Here is a 24,872-nt window from a genome sequence, read left to right on the forward strand (position 1 = left end):
TCTGTCTTAGTGTTTTATCCCTGGAAGTGATTTGCAGGTGAGAGAAGTTATAGACTACATTGGCTATGTTCAAAACTTACTGTTGGCAGGTGTTCAGAGCCATATGAGGTGCAGAGAATGGATCTGAAATATGCTAAATGCATATGTGAAAGTCAAGTACCCAACCTATATATTAGCTCTCTATCCCTTAAATATACATATAGTAAAGGATAAGCATGAAAAGTATCTTCAAGTGCCAGGAAGACGGTACTAATGGTAAGGCACATGCCTTGGATGCAGACGGTTTGGGTTCTAAGCCAGTCTAGTGGCAGAATTGCTGGGAGCTGAAATTCATGCTGTTCCCCTCTGCAAAAAATTTAAGAGTATAGAATATACAAAATATATATTTGCATATAGATTATCAGGCGAGTGATTGTTCATTATAGTTATTAAGAGTTTGTTTTATATTCACACATGCATCACATGCACACATGTATCTTACTTAGCCTTGTGAATTTTTCAATTTAGTTCCTAGAGTTTACTTTATTTCTTAAATTTTAGAGTATATTACATTTTAACAAAATTTTATAGAGTTAATTAAAATTTAGAGTTTAATTAAATTTTAGAATTTGAATTTCAATATTATTACAATTAATTTCTTCAATTTCCTCTTACTTTGCATTCCTTTGAGGGACCCCACATATAAGTGTTTTATTAAGTGTTTGTATTTCTGTACTTTTCTATTTATAAAAATTTCAAAGGATAGCATCTTTTCACACAATAATAATCCAATTAAATAAGTAAGGGGGGCTGGAACTATAGCATAGCCATAGGGTATTTTCCTTGCGTGCAGCTACCCAAAATGAACCTTTCAGTCCCTGTTGTTCCATATGATCCCCCTAACTAGAAATAATTTCTGAGCACATAGCCAGGAGGATCCCTTGATCATCACAGGGTGTGGTCCAAAAACAAAAAAATAAATAAAAGTAAGGAAGTATTAAATTTAACTTTTCAATAATTTAAAAGCAAAAGAAATAAACAAGTATGTGCAGTAGGAGTGAGAAAATGAAGATCATATACATTACAACATATTTAATTAACTTACAACATATTTTTGTATATTTTTGTTTTTATATTGCTAATGTGCATTCTCTACAAGAACTGCTTTCAGTTTCAATCTAAAATATGCTAGTTAGGGGCTGGAGCATTGGCATAAGCGGTAGGGCATTTCCCTTGCATGCACTATCCTAGGATTGACCATGGTTCCATCCCTCAGTGTCTATATGGTCCCTCAAGCCAAAATCGATTTCTGAGCACATAGCCAGAAGTAACCTCTGAGCATCACCGAGTGTGGCCCAAAAAGCAAAAAATATAAAATAATAATAAAAATATGCTATTCATTCAAATGCTTCATATGTGGGACATTTATAGCAAGTACTTTGCATAAAATTATAGACAAAAATGAAAAATTATATAAAATACATATAAGTTCTTAGAAAAACAAAAAGTAATGTTCATATTATCAGCAAATCCCATAACTCAAAAGCTGATCAAGAAGAAATTCCTGAAGTCTTTTTTTTATCAAATTACATGTAAAAATTTTAAACTGTCAGTATGGCAAATTTATATAAAATAGTTACACATATTTGTTACTAGACCTTGCATACACATCAAATAAATCACATTTTGAACAAGAATCCATTAGCAGTAATAAATTATTATTTGCTTAGATCTAATTTGAATCTAATAAGTTAGCTTTTTGTGTAGTTTTTTTATTTTATTTTACACAATATTATGGTTAATAGTACTGTTAATGGTAGGGTTTCATGTATAACACAATCCTACATCAAACCCTCCTTTATAGTGTCCACTTTCTTTCCCAATTATCTGTATTCCTTCATCCTTTTGTCCCTCTCCTTCATCCCTGATGGTAAACTTCCTACTGAGGATAAGGTCTTGGTTTCTCTTTTTTTGGGTTATTTATGTTTCTTTATATCTCTTGTATGACAGAATCATTTTGTTCCTGTATCTCTGCTTCTAACTTCACTCTGCATGATACTTAGTGGATCCATCCACAGAGAAGCAAATTGCATAATTTTATCTTTGCAACATTCAAATATTGCATTTTTATACTCTCTTTTTACAGGTAAAGAAACAGACCAGAGTAATCATGCAGCTTACCCAATGTGTTTTAATTACTAAATTAAATAAAAATCTAGTCACTTAATTTTCCTACTTTTGAATCTAATTAATCTTTTATGTTATGCTCCATTGGGGTGAGAGTGATAGTACAGTGGGTAGGGCACTTGTCTTGTATACAGCAGACTTAGGTTTGATCCCTGGCACCACATGAGGTCCACTGAGTCCCATCAGGACAAAAACCTTAATACAGATCCAGGAGTAAATTCTGAACACTTTAAGAGATGGTACATAAAACAAAATAAAGCAAATAAATAAAATAAAAATAATTATATTCATTTTCTTGTATAATATTAATCTTAAAATTTTCCAGATTAAAAATAGTTCAACCTCAAGTCACTTATATTTAAGTTTATATTATACCAGAAAAGTTTGAATAAAAGTCTTTTTTCATCAAAGCTTTGATATAGCTATTTTTATACAAAATGTTATTATGCATCATATTCTTTTTTTTTTTTGTTTTTGGGCCACACCCGGCGTTGCTCAGGGGTAACTCCTGGCTGTCTGCTCAGAAATAGCTCCTGGCAGGCACGGGGGACCATATGGGACACCGGGATTCGAACCAACCACCTTTGGTCCTGGATCGGCTGCTTGCAAGGCAAACACTGCTGTGCTATCTCTCCGGGCCCGCATCATATTCTTATCAGCATACAAGTGACTTTCTTCTAGGAAATATAACAAACTTCACTGAAATTCATATGGAACCACATAAAATTCTGGATAGTTAAAAAAAAAAAAACTTCGACAAAGTAAAATAGTGGTGTTTCTATGCTCCCTGATTTCAAATTAGACTCCAAAGCCATAGTCATCAAAATACTATGATATTGGGATTTAACTCTATACTAAAATATTAGATAATAAAATGCAATTTAACTATATGCTAAAGTACATATCACTAAAATGCAATGAACCAATATTTAAATTCTCACACATAGCTAATTTATGATAAAGGAACCATTGCCACATAAAGGAAAAAAGAGTTTCTTGGAACTGGGATAACTGAATCACTCTATTATACAAAACAAACAAAATGACATTGAACAATGAGTTGCAATTTTGTGCGATGTGTAAACCAATTCAAAATAAATTCAAAAAGTAAGAATTGAAACCATAAAATACAGACTAAAAAATAAAAATACAGATAAAACCATAAGATACAGATTAAAAGATAGACAAAGAACTCTGTGAATCTGACTTTGTTACACAATTAGGAATTTGCTCCAACAGTAAGGAGAAAAAGAAAAAATAAACAAATTGTTCTCTGTAGAGCTGAAAAATTTCTCCTAGAGAAACTATCATTAAAATGACATACTTAAGGGGCTGGAAAGACAGGGTGTTTGTTTTACATGTTCCTGACTTGAGATCAATCTCCTGCACTCCCTATGATCCCTTGAGTCATATCAGAAGTAGTTCCTGAGCAAAGGCAAGATTAAGCCCTGCACACTGCTGGCTGTAGTTCCCAAACAAAATGAAGCAAAATAATCTTGCTTAAGAAATTTATTTGGTCTTAAGGGGATCACAGGACTATCCTCCACCCACACCCAGCACATGGGGGTAAGAGATTAGGGAGGGGGTGGGCAGATTTCCAGCTTCTTGTTCTACACTGAATCCTTTTCTGTCCTGGAGGCTAGCTCTTGCCACAATGGGGTGTGGGGAGTCCCGGGGCTGAAGGCCCTCTCCCTAGCATGGGGAATTCAGGAAGACAAGGGAGGCTGCCAGCTATCTCCCCCACTTTCTCCCAAACTCCAGGGGCATGCCTGGGTGCTGGCCCAGGCAGCCAGAAAGGTGGGTGCTGGGGAGGACTCTAAAGAGGGTTGGGCAGGGACAATCACCAGCAACTTTCTTTCTCACTGGTCTCCATTTTCAAAACCATGTGGGGGCTATGATATAAATCAATAAGATTTCCTATGATTGATTCATGTTTTGCAGATGCAGAATGTCCATAATATATTCTGCCCTTGTCTACTGCCCTACAAGCTCATGTAAAGTCCTTCACTCCCTCACCCCCAACCATCATTCCCCCCATTTAACCCTTTTACCTTCAATTCTTGGCTCCTCAAGAAGCAGATAATTATCCTCACACAAAACCACACCCTAAGTGATATGATAGACTCTCAGCCTAAGAAGATTCCAATACTCTGTTGCTATTGATCTACCCCCAGAGGCCTATTTCCCTCCTCCTTCCTTCATTGTGGGCCTTTGCTTGCTAAGAGACTCGGTTTCTGGGAAGTCACAGCTCAAGGATTTGGGTCCTGATATGGGTCCATCGCCAGCTGGTTATCAGACTGCACAAGCGAAATCACAGACCAAAGAGCAAATGCAATGTATTTAACACACCTCAGTGTTGGTGCATATGGGGACCACTGGAGCAAGTCCAACAATCCCCATAACTTGGTTCTAACATAAACTCTAACATAACTCTAACATAAACTCAGTGTTGTGGACCTTTGCTTGCTAAGAGACTCGGTTTCTGGGAAGTCACAGCTCAAGGATTTGGGTCCCTGATATGGGTCCATCGCCAGCTGGTTATCAGACTGCACAAGCGAAATCACAGACCAAAGAGCAAATGCAATGTATTTAACACACCTCAGTGTTGGTGCATATGGGGACCACTGGAGCAAGTCCAACAATCCCCATAACTTGGTTCTAACATAAACTCTAACATAACTCTAACATAAACTCAGTGTTGTGGACCTTTGCTTGCTAAGAGACTCGGTTTCTGGGAAGTCACAGCTCAAGGATTTGGGTCCCTGATATGGGTCCATCGCCAGCTGGTTATCAGACTGCACAAGCGAAATCACAGACCAAAGAGCAAATGCAATGTATTTAACACACCCCCAACTATTTCAGAAACATAAAAGAGACACACACACACACATAAACACACACACACATACACACACACACATACACACACACACACACCTTTTGAATATCTTGTATGTATTCCCTTTACAGCTATAACTCATACTGAATATTCTTTTATACAGGAATGATTTTCCCCACTGTTTTGTCTGTTCTTCTCTTTGTGATCTGTTCAATAAGGAATTCTGGTAAAAGAGTCCTTGATTTAGAGTTTATGTTAGAACCAAGTTATGGGGATTGTTGGACTTGCTCCAGTGGTCCCCATATGCACCAATAACGCTATGAGGCAGTGTTCTGCTTTTGCATAGGCACATTAAAATGGAAAAACACTAAACATACAGGCAAGTTATTATCTAATAGAGATAGAAACATGCAAATATTGTAATGCAGTGGGACCTTACACCCTTAACATTGTCATAATGACCTGGCTCAGGCCTCAGAAGAACAGGAATTGTCCATCCATTCACCCCTGAATTAGGATGCCATCCACAAAACAACCACGGTTGTCTATAACATCACCTGGGAGCAATCTTCTACCACAGAAGACCCTACCGCTGCCCTGGCATCGACCTACTCCAAAGAGAGGTCCCTTAACACCTAGAAGATATAACAGCAACAATACCTACTTTCAGGGCAGGGCTATCTGCATTGCCCTCTAATTGTGAGGTGAAACTAGAGGACGCTCCACATCATCCTTACTTCCATGTAGGATATACAAAGATTCCAGGATCTTTAACTACAGAAACCTGACACAAACAACATTGACTATGGGTGTGGGGGACGTTTACTGGCACTACAGACAATGACTTTTGTTGGACAACCTAGTATATCTGGAGCCTAGAAATGGTCTTATGCCAGAACACTTCAGCAGTAAGGTCTCCTTGTATTTAGGCCAAGGCTTTTCCTTTCCATGTTCCCCATATTTTGCTGTGCCTATGCAAACAATAATTGCCACTCTAACACTGTTTTAGCTGTACTTCTTTAACTCTTATCCTTAAAAAAACAGAAAAGGTTTATTAAACCTTCTGCTAGGCCTTTAATGAGTTAAATGGTGATTCAATGATTTTCAAAAATATACTTGCTACTGAACCTTTTCTTTCTCTTCCATCTCGTTAGTTTTTTTTATTTTTTAAAATGATTTTGCCTCTGTTCTTCCTGAAATGTATTATAATCAATTGTGTCAACTATGTGATATATTTTCTTTAAATAAATTTTTGAAAAAATGTAACAAAAAGAATTGATTTGGGGGACCAGAGCGGTGGCGCAAGGGGTAAGGTGTCTGCCTTGCCCATGCCAGCCTAGGACGAACCCCATAAGCTCCCCCAAACCAGGAGCGATTTCTGAGTGCATAGCCAGGAGTAACCCCTGAGCTTCACCAGGTGTGGCCCCAAAACAAAACAAAGAAATTAATTTTTGATCTGGAGACATTGTATTGAGGTAAAGGTGTCCCAGTTCAACCTCTGAAATTATATGGTCACATGAGCATCATTAGGTACAGCTTTGCACACCCCTGTTACCACTGGGTGTATTTCTGGGGACCCCAAATACCATGAATCTGACCCCAGTATTCACTGGCACTACAGATCTGGAATAGTGCCATATATTCTGATCTTCCCATTAAAGTAGTGACTCAGTTGATCATGGAGGGGCCTCTAAATTGAGTACTACTTGGGACATCTCCCTAGCTAAGAAAAGAGGATTCTTTTTAATATCAGTTGGATTACTAAATGGAATATTGGTTTATTCTCTATATAAGGGATTGACATCAAAAATACATGTTATATACATATATATACATATATGAATGTGATATATCACTCACACAAATTAAAATAGTCAATAACAGAAATGTCATAAATAAGAAGTGTTTATAAAAATGTAAATATAGCATTTCAGGATAAGGAGAAATTAGAATTTGCATACACTGTTATTTTGGTTAGAGACCACATTCACTCCTTTCAGTGCTTTAGGTTCATGTAGTCAAATAATGACTTACATAGAGATATGTGATGTCTCTGACTTTAAATAATGTATAATGTATGCTTTTATTGATCATGAAATCTAAAAAACTTAATTGTGGACAAGTACCTAAACTCCACTGTAATATTTTCAAAGAGTAATAAATAATTGAATTGTTTTCCTACTTATTTCATTTTCATTTATTTTTGTTGGTTTATTTTTCTTTGGAAAGTTATATCCAGAAATTCTTTTTTTTTTTTTTTTTTTTTTGGTTTTTGGGCCACACCCGGCGTTGCTCAGGGGTTACTCCTGGCTGTCTGCTCAGAAATAGCTCCTGGCAGGCACGGGGGACCATATGGGACACTGGGATTCGAACCAACCACCTTTGGTCCTGGATCGGCTGCTTGCAAGGCAAACGCCGATGTGCTATCTCTCCAGGCCCCATCCAGAAATTCTTAGGATAATTCCTTGCTCTGTGTTTAAGGATCACTCTGGTGGAGATTAGACACCAAGGTATGGAGTGCCAGGGATAAAACCCAGGTTAAATAGATCTATGCAAAGAAATTGCTTTACCCCCTGCTTTATCTGTTTTCTCCCTAATTGTTTCATTTCTGAATAGCATTATAGTTTTGCTAATGTCAATGATAGCATTGGACAAAACTCAGATTATCATCAAACATTATTTTACCCATCTCATGATAAGGGTCCAAAGTATAATATTTTCCATATTAATAGCTAAAATATAATTTTATAATGCTGTTTTTAATTTAATCATTTTTAAAGAGCAATATGTTTTTGTTATGTAACAAAAATAACTTGCAAATGTCGAAACCTATTGATTAAACTTTCTGCTTAATGCAAGACTGTTTTCCCTCTGTCCCTCTTAAGAAAAGACATTATGATTTATCATACATTTCAAAAATATAAAATTTCCCCTTGAATTTTAGTCTGGATTCCATCACAATAGTCATTTCAGAGAGAGAAAAGAGGAACACACCAGTTTTTAGTCATGTTCCCTTATATGCCAACTGGATAGAATATTGCACTGATACAAATACTACTTAATGCATATGTCAATGTGTTCATTCAACAAACACATATATACCTAAGACTTATCAAGTATAAAGAATTTGCTTGAACAGAGAGTCTACAAAAATTAAGTAGTGGGACTGGAAAAATAATACAGTAGGAAAGATTGCTTTGTTTGAACTTGACTGAACCAAGTTTTATCCCCAAATCCCTAAATCCCCAAATCCCTAAACCCCTCAGAGAAGTTATTCATGAGCACAATGATTTATTTGTGGTCCAGCAGGAGTTATTCATAAGCACAGATTCAGGAGTGAGCACTAAACAGCAGTGAGTGAATCCCAGAAACAAAAAAAAAGTCAATTATTAGTATGTTTCCTCTGGCAAAGTATATATACAATTATGTATGCTGAATAATTGTCATATATAGTTATAGAATTATTGCTTTAAAAGAATGATCAAAGCAAATTTTGAATAGAGTTAAGGTACACTAAATTGCAAGTCAAAACAACCTGAATACTTGCTAAGGGATTTTGGAAATTTGGGAATTAAAATGTAATTCTATTGTAAGGCTTTCTATAAACATTGGAACTGATTGCAAGCAACTTAAATTGTTATCTTTATTCTCAAGAAAATATATCATTTTTGCTAGATCTTTAAGAAATTTCAAAGTAGACAGTTATCTATATTTTTTTCTTTATCCAAGAAATTGATGGATATTCTAGCTAACCTATTCACATACTCCAAAGTTAGGGAGAAACTTCCTGAGGACAATGCTTCCAGCTGCTGTCTAACCAAATGCCATGATCCTCCACAGCTGTCTCTTCCTCCTGGGACTGAGAAAGAAATCAAGGATGAGGTCAGTCCGCGGTCAGATTGAGGAAACAGATGCTTTCTTTGGCCTCCCCGATTTCTCTCTTCTGCCATTTTTTCACTCTTGAGTTGGGAGTCTAGATTGTGTCATATTTGAGAATTTTTCTTGTTGAAGAGCTGTCACAATGCATCTCTATCAGATTAATTTGGGAAGCTCTCCAGGGTATGCTGTGTGCACAGCCCTCTTCCTGTACCAGATCTTAAAGATACTGTTTTTATTATCTTCTGAACAACTGAAGTTCATCCCCACACCTCTGCTTTTGCAACATTCTGGAAAAACTATGAAGGCATCTGTGCTTCCAGTACCCTATCTGATTCATTAAATAATACTTCAAACATTCCTTTCAGTTCACTTTGTGAAAATGGTTTCATGGTTTCTTTAATCTTGTGTGTAAAATTTGACCCAAGACGAGAAAAGCTGTGAAGTAGTACTTAATAGTGGTGTTCACTGAGAAAAATATACACCAGTTGAAGCCAAATGGTTAAAAATAAGTAAAAATAATCTTATGCAATTATAACAGGACACATTTTCCCTTAGATTAAAATTTTAAATTGCTCAGCATAATAGATTACATGTACATCCATGGATAGGAAAATTTCATGACTTCATATCTCCTGATAGCTGCATAATGTTCCATTATGTATATGTTCCATAGTTTCTTTAGCCATTCATCTGTTGAAGGGCATATTGGTTGTTTATACTGAGTGAAATTAGTCAGAGAGTCACATACAGAATAGTCTCACTCATCTATGAGTTTTAAGAAAAATTAAAGACATTGAAATATTTCCCAGAGATGAGGTCTGAAGACTGGCTTAAGATATGAAGCTCACCACAAAGAGTGGTGAGAGCAGTTAGAGAAATAACTATGCTGAGAACTATCATAACAATGTCAGTGATGGGCCAGGCGGTGGCGCTAAAGGTAAGGTGCCTGCCTTGCCTGCGCTAGCCTTGGACGGACCGCAGTTCAATCCCCCGGTGTCCCATATGGTCCCCCAAGCCAGGAGCAACTTCTGAGTACATAGCCAGGAGTAACCCCTGAGCGTTACCGGGTGTGGCCCAAAAACCAAAAACAAACAAAAACAACAACAACAACAAAAAAAAAACAATGTCAGTGAATGAGGGATGTAGAAAGTATATCTAGAATACAGGTGGGGGTGGGGAGAGAAGAGATGGGGCATAGGTGATGGGAATTTGCACTGTGAAGAGGGGTTTTCTTGTTATGACTGAAACCCAATTACAATTATGTTTGTAATCACAGTATTTAAATAAAGAAATTATAATAAAAATTAAATTGCCTTTTATACTATGTTTAGGAATCAGTATATACTTGTAATTCCTCTCTATGACAAAATACAATGTTCATCTTCTTGGGTCCTTCCTAGAGTGTTAAATGTATAGGCTCTGGTTTATTTATTAATGTAAATTAATTAAGTGGTAATTATTCTCCACTTAACTACAACAATTGTGTTCAAAGGAAGGACAGGTGTTTAGTAAAAACTTGATTTGTTAAGTTATTGAACAATTTTCTGTTTAATGTTTTTTTTCACATTTTTTGGGGGACAGCACACTCATCTGTGTTCACATATTGTTCCTCACTCTGTGCTCAGGGTTCACTCCTGGAAGTGCTCAGGTGACCATATGTGTTGCCAGATAAAGTCCTGGCCAACTGTGTGCAAAGCAATCATCATATTCACTGAACTATCTTTCAGACTCGTATTTATATTTGGAAGCAATTGAGTTTCTTTGTGGGTAGAAAAAGGTAAAGGGACTATTTTGTGTCTAGTTTAATAATATTTGATATTCTTTATGATAATCTCAGTTTCAAAGGAAAATCAAATAACATGAAAATAACTATCATTAAAATAGTTCCTAGCTGACTGAAATTGCAATAACATTTTTGCATATTTAATTTCTTTTTTTTTTGGGGGGGGTCACACCCAGCGGTGCTCAGGGGTTACTCCTGGCTGTCTGCTCAGAAATAGCTCCTGGCAGGCACGGGGGACTATATGGGACACCGGGATTCGAACCAACCACCTTTTGTCCTGAATTGGCTGCTTGCAAGGCAAACGCTGCTGTGCTCTCTGGGCCCCATATTTAATTTTCCTACTTAGTGATGTAAGATATAGTCACACTTATTAAATGAGGAAATATCTTGTAAGTTTAAGTTCCAGATAGTTAATAAATTTAAACAGGTAGCAAAATTTGAGTTGGGAGTTAACACTGCAAAATACAAATACGGAAACACAGCAAACCTTGAGCATCACTAAGTTTGGCCAAAAGTTAAAAAGAAAAGAAAAGAGCGGAGCTAAAGACAAATATTTAGAGAAAATATTAGAAATATTAATATTATGACTTTTGGATGTCTATCCCTAGGACAAATAAGTTTTCATTCAAAAGACCATATGCACACCATTATTCATTACAGCACTCAACACAATAATAGCTGTATTGTAACTGTATCTGTAATCAACCTACTGTCTGATAATAGATGAATGGGGTCATGAAGATATGGTACATATATACAATGAAATACTACATACTATAAAGAATGAAGTTATGCAATTTGCTGCAACGTGGATGAAAAGGGAAGATAAACGTAAGATGCTACTGTTATATGTAGTATTTAGGATAACTGGATGAAGATTGCAATGATTTAAATGGAGATTCCTAGATCATTTTTTTTTTCACAGTGTAGGGAGAAGAAAACAAATATAATGGATGGGAAAGGGAAGAAACAAATGAAAAATAATACTCAGGAAACAATGGTATATGGGTGGTGTTAAGGAATAATTGAACCTAAATATACAAATTACAGAGTCAATAACCCTAAATCCAGGAGATCTAAACTTTAAATGATGCCAGACTTGGGGAAGAAGGGCTAGAGTTAGGGGTAATATGGGAGGGAACTTGGTGGAAGGAAATTGACTCTCACTGGTGATGGGATTGATGCTGGAACCATTATATGTCTAAAACTCAGTTATGAATTGCTTTATATCATGGTTCTTTATTATAATAAAATTTTAATTAAATATGAATAGAATACTACTCAGGCATTAACATAAAGAGAAATAGTACATCGAGTCATTGTTTGTCTTGTAAGTGACATGAATATGGTCCTCTGAGGACCACCAGAAGCAGTAATAACTGAGCACAGAGCTAGGAACAAGCGTTAAACATCACTAGGTTTAGCCCCAAAATTGAAAAGAAAAAAAAAAGAGAGGAGAGAAAAATAAATTTCTTTTCAGCAGACAAATATTCTCAAACAATATTATTCATATGTGTAAGATAGAAAAGCAAAGCAAGGGAAAGTACAAAAAGAAAAATGAAAATCTCTGGACATACACACACACACACACACACACACACACACACACACACATATATATATATATATATATGAGAAAAATGGAGGAAGTGAATGTAAGGTGAAAGAGGACTCATTTAATTATGGTGGGAAAATAGTCTTTGGGAGAGTTTTGTGCATACTCAGTGTGAAGATGTTTCCCTAAAATTTAGCAATGTCTAATGGTATATATGTCTATAGATAAATATTAAAATAAGATATGGCAAAAGTATATTGCAATGTAGACTTATGATTAAGTAACTCATAGATTTCTTAATTTTAGTAACATTTATTTTATATTACTATTTTTATAAATGCTATAACTAAGAATTGTTTTATAACTTAAGAGGGTATATGCATAAAATATTAATATAAAATTCTGGTTCAAATAACATTTAAATTGCCAATTCAGCTCAACAATTTGTCTAGTGTCTATAAATTTTTATTATGTTTTTATATGGCCAAAATAGGCAGTAACTTCATTATTCCTCATATTCCTTCATTATTCCTTTAGGACCCTAGCAAAACCTACAATAATGTATGATAAGCTTGATATAGCTACTAACCAGTCAATTTACATTCCTGTAGATCTTAAATTTTTCAGTAGAAAAACTATTCAATTTTACAAATTCATTCTTCTTTTTCCAGACCTACTCAAGAGGTTCTAGGAAGCCCACAGTTCCCAATTCTCCAGAAATTCCCAGCATTCCCAGCCATCCCCAGCCATCCTGGCCCACAATTCTCCAGCAATTCCCAGCCATCCTGGCAGGATTTAATTAGATGGACTAAGACTACTACCTTGCACTGCAGATTACCTGGTTTACCCTGGCAGTACTCAGAAGCCTCCAGGGGTGTATCATGTAATAAATGCTCAGAGACCATATGGTGCCAGGGACAGTACAAGAGTTAGCTACATCCAAGACATGTGCAATCTCTCTACTTATGTACTATCTCCTCACTCTCTGGATTTACTTAATGCCAAAAGAAATATTTTAAAATGTATTGTTGCATAAGCAGTGGTTTTTAGTCTTTTAATGCCTACAGACTCTAGCTAGGTACTGAAAAATCACAGAAGAAATAGCTTTTTCAAAAATCATCAAAATATTTAAGAAATTATATGAAAGTTGCAGTGAGATTGGAGGATGAATGTTAACTAGATTTATTTTTATTTTTCAAATTATATGAATATTAAATTATTATTCATTTCACTTGAAACCCTTATAATATCATGAAAATCATACCTCAATTCAAAGAAAAAATTTAAATGGTTGTATAATTAATAACTTCTTAAGTAATAAGATAATAGACTTTGTTCTCTAAAACAAAAAAATCTTTGTTCATTAAAAGACCTGGCAAGAATAATTATAAGGAAATAAGTTTTTCATATTGGCTAAGATAATTCTTTTTAAATTTTAATTAGTTTTGGTATTTAGTCACACATAGAATGCCCAAAACTTACTCCTGGCTCTGCTTCAGGGGTCACTCCTGAAAGTGCTCAGGGGACAGACAATAAAATTCCAAAATCAAATCTAACAGCGAAGAGCAAGATAAACAAATTACCTGCTGACTCAAAATTTGCATTTCTTATTCCAAACAAAATTACATTTTTAAAATTATTATCATAATTTGTGGCAGTGGATAGAGAGTTTGCCTTTCATGTGGCTGATCAAGGTTTGATCCCTGGCATCCCATATGATTTTCCAGAGTCTATTAAGATGGTTTTCTAAGTGTAGATAAAGGAATCACTGGGCAGAGCACCTCAGTATGTGGCCCCAATACAAAATGAAACAAAAATTATTATAGTAAGTATTCATTATCAGCACACTATAGAATTTGAAAGAAAAAAAAATGCCAAGCTGAATTATCCTTCATGTGACTAAGTTCCTCTGCTTTGCTTTCTCTCAATATTCTTTCATTTAATAATTTTACTAGAAATATATATAAGTATATATATATGAATATATATATATATATATATATATATATATATATATATATATACCAAGCCTCTTTTATATAGTATACCCCAGACTTAGGGTATTTAAGACTGCCTTTTTTTGTTTTAAAATATTCTGTAATTTTGATAAATATGTCAAGATCTGAGTAATTTGCCGAGACCAAATAAGTAGGAGTTTGGTAGTACTAAAAATGTAAACTTTGTGAGGGTGGGGGTTGGGGTGGTGCTCAGGGGTTACTCCTGGTTCTGCACTTAGAAATAATTCCTGGCATACTTGGGGACCATATGCTATGTATGGATTGAACCCTGGTTGACCATGTAAAAGGCAAATGCCCTACCCACGGTGCTATTGCTCTGACACCAGAAATGTTAACTTATTTTAAAGGAAGATGAATTTATTTTATTCTAAGAAACATGACTTTTGATAAAATGTCTGATAAAAGTTCCATAACATATTTAACTATATCTATATATTTACCTGTATTCACCTATCTATGTTTATATATACACACACATATATGTATATGTATATATATATATATATATATATATATATATATATATATAGTTGAATTAATTGAAACAAATTTGGGTGAGCTCAACTTTGGAATATAATATTTATTAATTAAAAACTCACCCAAAACAGGTCATTGTAACCTTCCTTTTTTTTTTTTCTTCTTTTTTGATTTTAGGCCACACCCACTGATGCTCCTGGATATGCGCTCAGAAATTGCTCCTGGCTTGGGGGATCTATGCTGGGGGATAGAACTGTGGTCTGTGTTTTGGGTCAGTAGAGTACAAGACAAATACCCTACCACTGCTCCATTGCCATGGCCTGTAATCTTCCTTTTTTTAAAACAGAAGCAAACTTTATTTAAAATATCTGAGGAAGGGGAGGAGAGAAAGAGAGTAACATGCTCACCAGTGAAGGTGGCCTTCTCCAAAGATATACAAAGCCCCAGAACATCCCAGTATTAAAGTAGGAAAGGTGAAATTCCACATCTCAAGAGAGGAGTACGTAAAGCAACATGTGATAGGGTACCACATACCCAAGAAGCACATGTGGCTCTTCTTGATTAGATGTTTCATGCATGATTCAAAAGATTATTCTTATTAGAGGATAGATGCATACTGTGAATTCATAGAAATAAGATAGCATATAAAAATGTTTCTATAAGTGTAAATTATAAAAAAAATTCATCTAGAATATATCGAAGGTAAAACATTAATGTTTTATGGCAAAATTGTCAAGTGTTGGGCATTAGATTTGCATTTATCTTAAATATTAACAATTGGGAAATCACCCCCATTGCTTTCATCAGAGTCAAGCCATAACTCCCTGCCATACAAGCACAAGAAAATATGTATAAAAAAGCAAAACTTTGTTTAATGACAAGTTTGATCCATTCATTTTAAGTATTAATATTTCAAAAATGATCATATGTTTTAATAATAATCATAAATACTTTTAAATTTGCTTTCAGTAGAAAAGTGAAATTAAACATTTCTCAGAAACTCCATCCTTATGTAAATATTTATATATATATCAAATAGTGACATTTTTCTTTGGATTTTTAATTAAGTTCATTATCTTAATAATTCATACAATATTTTCATGAAATGTTAATAACAAAGTATTGATAAGTATTAATAATTAACTATAATAGTTATTATAGTTAATAAATTCAGAAGATATTTTTGAAATGTTATTGTAGAACTTTGATTGGTAAATCTTATTCTGCCTGTAGTTAATGTAAAATTCAGTAAACATAAGTACAACAAATAGAATATAAACTGACCCACAAAAAGGGGACCATGTTTGCTCTTTTACTCCATTCTTCTATGCCCAGACATCTGATGCATGTGGATTTTTAATATATTTGTTTAATAAAAGAATCATTGAATGATGAATCAATAGAATCATTGTGTGTTTTTGTTGTTGTTGTTTTGGGCCATACCAGCAATGCTCAGGATTTACTCCTGGCTAAGTAAAGAATCCTAGAGAAATTGGGGAATCATTTGGGGTAATCAGGATCAAAGATTACACCCAGGATGGCTGGCTATGTGTAAGGCTAGCCATCACTTGAAGAGTATTTCTCCAGTCATTATTTTGAAATAATTTCTATGTACTTAAAAAAACTTTGAAATTCCAATATACTAGCACTGAAGATGCTAGCACATAATTTTTCAGTTGTTACTTCCTTAACATGTTTTATGGTTTCTTGATTTTGTTTTTCCATAGTTTATTACAACTAGTGAAGTTAGTGGCATTTTTTTCCTGCAAAAAATGTAGAATGAAAGCACAATATAAATAAGCACAGAACTTCTATAAGACATGTCTTCCTAGTAAATGGATCATTTTTCAGAAAGGAAATGCAAATTGGCAGAATCATTTTTCAAGTATTTTGTAAGTAATTTTGGAAAGCATGATTTTCTTTTCTGTTTATTTTTAAGTAAGAAAATGTATCAAACAAAGAGAAATATGAGGAATGTGAATCATCAGTCAAGTAAAGCAAATTCATTCTCCTTTGTCCATTCTACTTGTATTCATATTTTCTGAAGATTTATCTTCTGAGTGTATTGCTTTTGGAGTTCCCAGGACAAAATTTTATTGAAAGACAATCAATCAAAGTAATTTACACTGCTAGTTAAAGAAATATGTTCCATAATTATATTAAATGTTAACACCATATCTTAATTATAAAAATTTTCTTTGAAACTAAAAATATAAACTAGACTATATCAAAGGTAAAGTTAAATCTAAAACTCAGAGATTAAGAAAGAATTTAAGTACCTGAAAAGGCAATTTTTTTGCCAAAATTTTTTCTGTTTTTATAGTGATAATTATGCATTTCTTATACTCAGTTATGTTCAAATGCTGTTATTTAGATAGGCCAAGATTTCTTACTATTTAATATTCAAGAAGAAAAAGATTGAGTAAAGTAAAAACACTCTGGAAGCACAGAACAAGGTATTGTTTGGGGAACATTTTTATCTTAAGAGTATGTGTGTCATAAAGCCCTTGAAAGTTTTCAAATTGCCTATGGTTTCAAGGTGATAAAGCACCAATTTAAGAAAAAAAAAAGGTCCTCCAAATGTCAAACTACTCTTTCTATCCTACTCTGATTCCTTTATTTTTCATTAGGTGGCACTGTCTCTCATAGTTGAGTCTGCAAAGGTTCAACTGAAAATGTCATACTCTGAGCAAAAGCATTCAATTAGCAGGACATGTATTTTCAGTCAAGAGAATCTACAAACCACTCACCCAAATCAGAACACTGGACAACTCGGAGATGGCACTGACATCGGAAGGGACACATTGGTCCTAAGGGATCTAGACCAGGAAAGTCAGGCTTCTTGGGGACCTCTTCTGAACCTTCCCCAGAAGCCTCATCTTCAAGCATAAAGTCAAATAAGCCTTTCTGTTGAAAAGGGCCAGCCCAGGAAACTTGGACAAGCAGAAGAAAAATGATGGCGGCCTTCATCTTCTATCTCATATGTTTTCGAAACCAAGGAACCTAGGAAACAAACCAATGTTTAGAACAGCATTGCTTGATTTTGTATAACTGGTATCCCACAGTGGAGACAGCACAGAGAAAAAAGAAAATAATGGCTTTTCATTGACTGGCAGTTCTTAGGAATCAGCACTTTAGAAATACATTTGAAAGAAAAGGTGCTTAAAGCACCCATAAAAGGCTAATTTGACTCTCTACTCTAAAGGAAACTGCAGACTATTTAATTCTGCTTCATTGGATTGCGGGAATGAATTGATGATTTGTTATTTACTTAGACTTCTTGTGAAAGGTTGATGATGATGCTGATAATGGACTGTTCAAGGCCCTCTCAGCACAGGCCATGCCATATTCAATCACAAAAGAGATCTCTCATTCCTAGTTCAGAAATGTCTCTGGAATTCAATCCTATCACTCCATCTCTGTGTATTTATCCTGGTTGAAGCCATCCCCATCACTCACTAAACACTGTCAAGAGCTTCCAAGGGATTTGTGCCGAAGATCTCTTTTCCAGGCCATGGTCTATTCTATTACCTAATATCTGCTTACAGCTAAATGCAACTGGATTAATCTACTGCAAACACTGCCAACTTTTCCATCGCTTGACAGTGAGGTCTGACAGCTTCCCTCCTCTGTCCTACATTTCAAACCATTCATAATTTGATACCAACTGATATTCTAGCCACAATATTCTTGGAGAGATTTCCATTTCAATATCCAAGCACACATATACTCCCCCACACCCTACTCACAATAAATGCTACTTAAAACACCTACCTTGTAAGACTGTGGCAAAGTTTAAAGATGGGAATGAGCCTCCCTGCTGTGTTTCCTGGCTCATCCAAGCAAGATGTTGCTTTCTCCCTCTCCTTTCTCCAAAGCACAATTGCTCAGACCTCTTTTAAAGAACTTATCAAATAATACTGTGCTTTGTTTTGCATACTTGGTCTGCCCCTTTCTCCCAACTAGAAGATGTACTCCTCCAGGGCGTGCCTTTTTAGTCTTTGTTCTGTTCTCCAGCTTGCACAATATTATGCACAGAAATGACTCAAATGGCCATCAATTTATTAGCAATACAAGTTGCTCAATTTTGTTCCAGGAAGCAGCCCTGCTTTTTTGAGACCACAAAATAATCTTTGTTTCAATAACAAATATTAAAAATCCTCAACTTGGTTAGGTAAGATCCACCTTGACAGAATATATTTTGTCTGGTTTCTCAAACTGATCATTTCAAATACATTAATTAAATATGGAGAGGAAAAATAACATATTTATGTATTATTATTATTATTGGCTGACTTGTTAAGGTTATCTTGTCAAAATACTAGCAAGAAGTACAGCATCCTACAGCTTTGTCTTTCATTCATTATACAGTTATGTTGATTTCATTGCTTTTTTGACTGCTACAAATGCAATAAATATGATTAAGAAAGTTAGTTGATCATGTAGAGAGAAAAGACAATTTTTAAGTTGATAGTAAGAAACCCCACTGAAACTCTCAAGTAGTTCCAGAATAGAGTGTAGATATGTCTAATATCAACTCTTCAAATTTTATGCTTATAACAAAATTAAAGCTGTATATCATAACCATAATTATTAGACAATTATTTGGATTCCTTATCCAAATGTAGCATATGCAAAAAAATGTTTATGCCTTAACCTCATTAAATCTGGGAAAATATTCGCCAAGGTCCTCTGAAGAGAAAACATTTATCAGTGTCTTGCACTTTGGTTATTAGTTACTGATAAAAAAAAATAAAACATTATGTTACTAAAAAATATCAGATGTGGAACATCCATGGGTTTCTGGTTTTCGGTTTTTAAATACTATGTAGATTATTATGTGCCCTGTCCCTTTAAGTTGATTATCAAATTTCCTTTAAGAACCCCTTATCCCTCTTACAAAGTAGCTCTCTAAAGCAGACCCTATTGTTTTGACAATGTTTTTTCTGGATTGGATCTTTGCGAGCTGAGTGGGTTTTCTGTCTGTTTCACATTAAAATGCCACGTTTATGGTTTACCACAAGTTTGCAAGCCTTGCATATTTAATGTCTTACAATTTTAGCAGAAAAATGAGCAAAGTAATTGCAGATTTAATAAATAGCAACAAGAATTAATGCAGATGTTGGTTGCTTTTTTTTTTAATTGAAAAAAAATTAAATCTTTTCTCCAGAGCAGAAAATGTCTGGCTCTTTGTCTATTTCAAAAAAGGAAATTGTAACATCCAGAGGAATATATCATTGACATTTGTGTATTTTTGTCAAATATTCTTTTTTTGTGTGTGTGGCTAAAGTTGACCATGAACAAGAAGTGCCCATATTTTATTTAATCTAGATCTCAATTGTTTGTATGCACTTTTCCTTGCACATGAGCATTTTAATCCATAACATTTTAGGGAGGAATATGGCAGGGACCTTTATACGAATTCCTCCATAAAATCTCTGCTTTTAAATAAATTTCATGATACTAGAAAAGAGCATGTTCGAACATAATGTGAACAATTGATCCTAATTATTTCCTTAATTATTTCTGTCCTATCTTAATAAATCAGATGAACCAAAATATTGCTCACAAAGAAACTATGGTACAGAAATATGATTCAAGTGACACATCTTAAAATATTCATGAAACTGCTTGATCCCAAAACATAGAACTCCTTTCTAAATGCTAATTGCTAAGAATAACAGTTCTAATTCATACAAAGTTTACACAAGTTTTGCTAAAAATTCTCTCTTCCCTTAACTCACCTCAACCCATGAAATTTTAGCATTCCAATCAACATCACTGTGTCGTTATTAATTAATGCCTTGGAGATTGTCAAAGTCAAATTTTAATCCTTAGGAGACAGTTGAAATTATTGCAAACCAAATAAAGCTAATTGCAAAGCAAAACTAAAATCTTCCATATCTTAAAAAAATACAAAGAGCTAATAAGAGAGGAAGGATTTAAGAATTAACAGTAATAATATTACATGTCCATAAATAGGTGCTACTATAGGAAATAATTGGTTCTTTTCTGGTCAAACTGCAAGAAAAAGCCACAGGTATTTATGTCCCTGGACCTCTATTCACCAGAAGTCATCATGTTTCCCTGTTTTGAAATTAGAAAGAAAAATACCAATAGCCGACTATGTACTGAATGTAATTTATATTAAAAGTTCATTTGATTAAAACTTTGACAGCCTGTTCTTTATTTATTTCTTTAAGAAATCATCACTGATATTATTTTAGTTAGATCTTAGATAATAATCATAATTCTTTTAATGTCTATAATTTTCTGATTATAATTTCTATCCTGTTATTGAATTTAGAACTATATTTAGGACAAGTAAATCACATTAGTGTTCTGAGGCTAAAATTTCTCAAAATAGACAGGAATTCTGAAGTGGACTACAGCCTTAAATCTATCTTCTAATTACAAGTAATTTAACAGTTGAGAACACTTATAACAGTTGAGAAGACTTCCTAAAGAGTTAAAAACATATTTTACGAATACAAACATAAAATATACACATCAAGTCCTAAAGTTAGATTACAAGTTTTAAAAAATAAACATCTTTGCAAGAACAGAAAGAACTAAAATATATTCAACCACTTGCCCAAATATTTAGCTTCTGTTTTCAAGCAATACTTGTTTCAAATGCTGCATAAAGATGATTCCAAGTTTAGCTCAACTTTTCTCTCCTTTTTTTGCCTTTTCTCAACAAATCGTTCCTTTTTGCTTTCCACTTGATTGAAGTATTATTGCTCTGCAGCTGAGTTCAGGACGATTTATTGAAAAGCATACCTTTCAATCCGGGGATTTGCCTCAGGAGCAAAGCTGAGATGTAATTACACTAAATTCAGCCCAAGCAAAAGCTTGCAGGTGTGGGGAGAAGGAGGGGTAGGTGCAGCACTGACTGTCACTAAAGCTTCTGCTTCTACTCCATAGCACAGTCAAAAAAGTAAGGTTTCCCTCAATGAACACAATCCGGCTGACACCCACATTAGATCATATGGTAATGATATGTCTCTTGTACTCTAGCCAGAAACTTTATCGGTCTCTTCCAGCCCCCTCACTTGCTTTACTCCTTTTGCATCTGTTTAAATTAGTAGCATGGAACAACCTGACTCAAATTTTGTCTTATTTTGTTGCTTCATTTCCCCTTAAATATTGGAGCTCAAGACTTTCTTCCCCCTCCCCCAATTATACTGCACTATCTCCCCCTTATAGTTTTGCTTATAAGGAATATATATTATATTTCTGCAAATAGCACTTTTCCTTGTAGGAGGCATATGTCCACAAATGGAGTGAAGTTCATCTTGTAGTCTTTTTAAATGTGATCTATGAAAACAAATGAGTAATTTTATGTGAAAACATTTATTTGGATTCTTATTTGATTGGGCTGTTTGTGCTAATTCAAGTACCATGATGGAAGGCTTTTAATTTGTTAATGTAGTATTTTGAGTGCACTTCTAAATTGTTTTGGAAGAAAGCCATAGTTTTGCATGAAAAGCATGTCATTTATTACTTTTATTATTCAGTTTAAAAATACATGAGTTGACTTTGTATTGTGTATTTTTATGTACTCAGACTCTAGAGTTTGTCAGTTTATTCTAAATTTCATATAATAGTAACAAGATTTTTATAATAGAAATTAAAAACTTAATTTTATATAATATTTTCTATATAATAGACAATCCCCCCCTTATTTCATCCACTATGTGTGTCTCTCTTTTCTGACTTGTATACTTGTTTCCAGGTAGAAATTTGAAGTTCACATCTGTGAAACTTAAGAAGACACCCCTCTGTCTACCTTTCTCTTTCCCTCCTCTAGTCATCAAAATATAGAATTTTATAAGGATGATCTTCTTGCCCAGATGAAACTTGAAGGAATTAAAATTCTTAAGTGAGTATCTAAATGAGGGAAGAGTGCTATTACATGGAGAGTTTACCTTCTTTCTTCAAGCAGACCATCCAATTAATATTTTTAATTAATTAAATTTTACAATTAAGTGGTTAGACTGTGTTAATGTTTATGGTATTGAGATACAAAGGTGCTTAAACCTATTACCACCAATGTGCTAACTACCCTCCACTAATATGCCTAGATCAAGTCTAGTTTAGTTATTTATAAATTATTAGGAAATATTCAGGGGGCTCAAGCAATATCACAGTTGTAGGGCGTTTGCCTTACACACAGCAGATCCAAGACAGACAGTGGTTCGAATCCCATTATCCCATATGGTCCCCTAAGCCAAAAACGATTTCTGAGCACATAGCCAGGAGTAACCCCTGAGCATCACCTGGTGTGGAAGAAAGAAAGAAAGAAAGAAAGAAAAGAAAGAAAGAAAGAAAGAAAGAAAGAAAGAAAGAAAGAAAGAAAGAAAGAAAGAAAGAAAGAAAGAAAGAAAGAAAGAAAGAAAGAAAGAAAGAAAGAAAGAAAGAAAGAAAGAAAGAAAGAAAGAAAGAAAGAAAGAAAGAAAGAAAGAAAGAAAGAAAGAAAGAAAGAAAGAAAGAAAGAAAGAAAGGAAAGAAAGAAAGAAAGAAAGAAAGAAAGAAAGAAAGAAAAGAAAGAAAGAAAGAAAGAAAGAAAGAAAGAAAGAAAGAAAGAAAGAAAGAAAGAAAGAAAGAAAGAAAGAAAGAAAGAAAGAAAGAAGTATTTGGTTAACATTTAAATAAACTTAGTTCATGATTATAAGCTAGTTGCAACATGATAAAAATTATCCTCAGTCCTGGTTTTCTTCTTATAAAGACCCAAACTCAATGAAGTATATAGAAAAAATAATGACAATAGTAAACCTATTTTCTTCCTCTGAATAGGCTCATATTCTCTTCTTGAACCCCCCCTCTCTATCTCTCTACCCTCTCTCACAGAACATCTGTCTTCATTTCTTTCAATAAAACCATTTTGCTTCAATAAAAGTAATGATTATGAAAAGAAAAACAGAAACAGAGAAAGGAGCTTAAAAGTAATATCTTTTTTTGCAAAGTAGAAACAAGGCAAGAAAAGGTAGTGCACACAACATTATACTGAAGTGAGAATCATCTTTAATTAAATAGAAGCATTTGCATTTTGGTTTATTTTCTATATCTTTCCTTGGAGGATAAGTTGTGTGGATGTAGAAAACTTATGTAACTTGGTTCAGGAAGCTAGTACAAGCAGCAGAGCACTTACTTCCAAGTGGAAACCTAGGTTCCATCCTTTCACCATTATTGACCCCTAATTTCCCACCAGGAGTGATATCTAATTGCAGGACCAGAACAAAGTACTGAGTACCAAATACCAAATCAAAACAAAGTATTACTTAAACTTTCTCAATGCCATTTTTCAGGGTTATAAAATTTATTAAAATGATCTATTTAGGGCAGGAGAGATAATATGGTGGGTAAGGCACATACTTTGCATATGGCTGACCTGGGCTTGGTTCCTGGCATCACATATGGTCCCCTCAAGAGCCTCTAGAGTGACAACTATGCACAGAGCCAGGAGTAAAGCCTTAGTACAGCTCAGTTTGTCCCCAAAAAAATTCCGAGTGGAGCAAAATGATATGTCATAATGGTGGAATGAAGAGATGTGTCATCTAAGAGATGTATGCATATATAAAAACTAACCCCTTAAGTTCTATATGGCGATAGTGTGTGTGTAGAACTCTATATCACATTTGTTTTTTAGCTGAGTAAGGAAATAATATTTTCTACTACCACTTAAATATGATAAAAACACTTTGTTCATTTGTACTTAAGGTTATAAAACTGATAAGAAGTGCAGCAGGAACTAAACTTTTGTTATAACACCTAATCTAGATTTTAACTACTATACTATACTTTAATAAATAGCCAATATTTAATCCAATAGAAAATAAATCATAAAATTAACTTTGTAAGCTATTTGAAAAACTATGAATTATTTTTAATCTTTATTTGTTTAGGAACAAATCTTCAATCTTGAGTACCAGAACAATAGAACAGTACGTTGTACATCAGTTGATCTGGATTCAATCTCGGCACTCCATTATTCCCGCCCTTTCCCACACCCACCAGAGATAATTCCTGAGTTAAAAGAAGCCCCTGACCATCACTGGGTGTGGCCCTAAAATAAAAACTCCCAAATCTACCAATCTTGGACAAAGTGTCTTTGATTACAAATTCTCAAGAATTTTTACAAATAACTTCTTA

The 24,872-nt window shown here is 34.3% G+C and overlaps 1 protein-coding gene across 2 annotated transcripts in view; it reads right to left on the reverse strand.

The window, feature by feature from the left end:
* DCN (decorin) overlaps positions 1-21,662 on the reverse strand; it is a 42,428-nt gene extending 20,766 nt beyond the window's left edge. Inside the window, exons 1-2 of one of the 2 annotated variants that reach the window (XM_049783729.1) lie at positions 21,501-21,662; positions 17,468-17,720 (exon numbers count right to left, since the gene is read on the reverse strand). In XM_049783729.1, the coding sequence (XP_049639686.1) occupies positions 17,468-17,687 (220 nt within the window). In that variant the 5' untranslated portion in view covers positions 17,688-17,720; positions 21,501-21,662. Of the gene's footprint in view, positions 1-17,467; positions 17,721-18,491; positions 18,580-21,500 lie in introns of those variants that run through there. The other variant, XM_049783730.1, reaches the window with a different exon arrangement.
* Positions 21,663-24,872: the final 3,210 nt, after the last annotated feature.

Source organism: Suncus etruscus, chromosome 11 (assembly GCF_024139225.1).
Source record: "Suncus etruscus isolate mSunEtr1 chromosome 11, mSunEtr1.pri.cur, whole genome shotgun sequence".
Taxonomy (NCBI): domain Eukaryota; kingdom Metazoa; phylum Chordata; class Mammalia; order Eulipotyphla; family Soricidae; genus Suncus; species Suncus etruscus.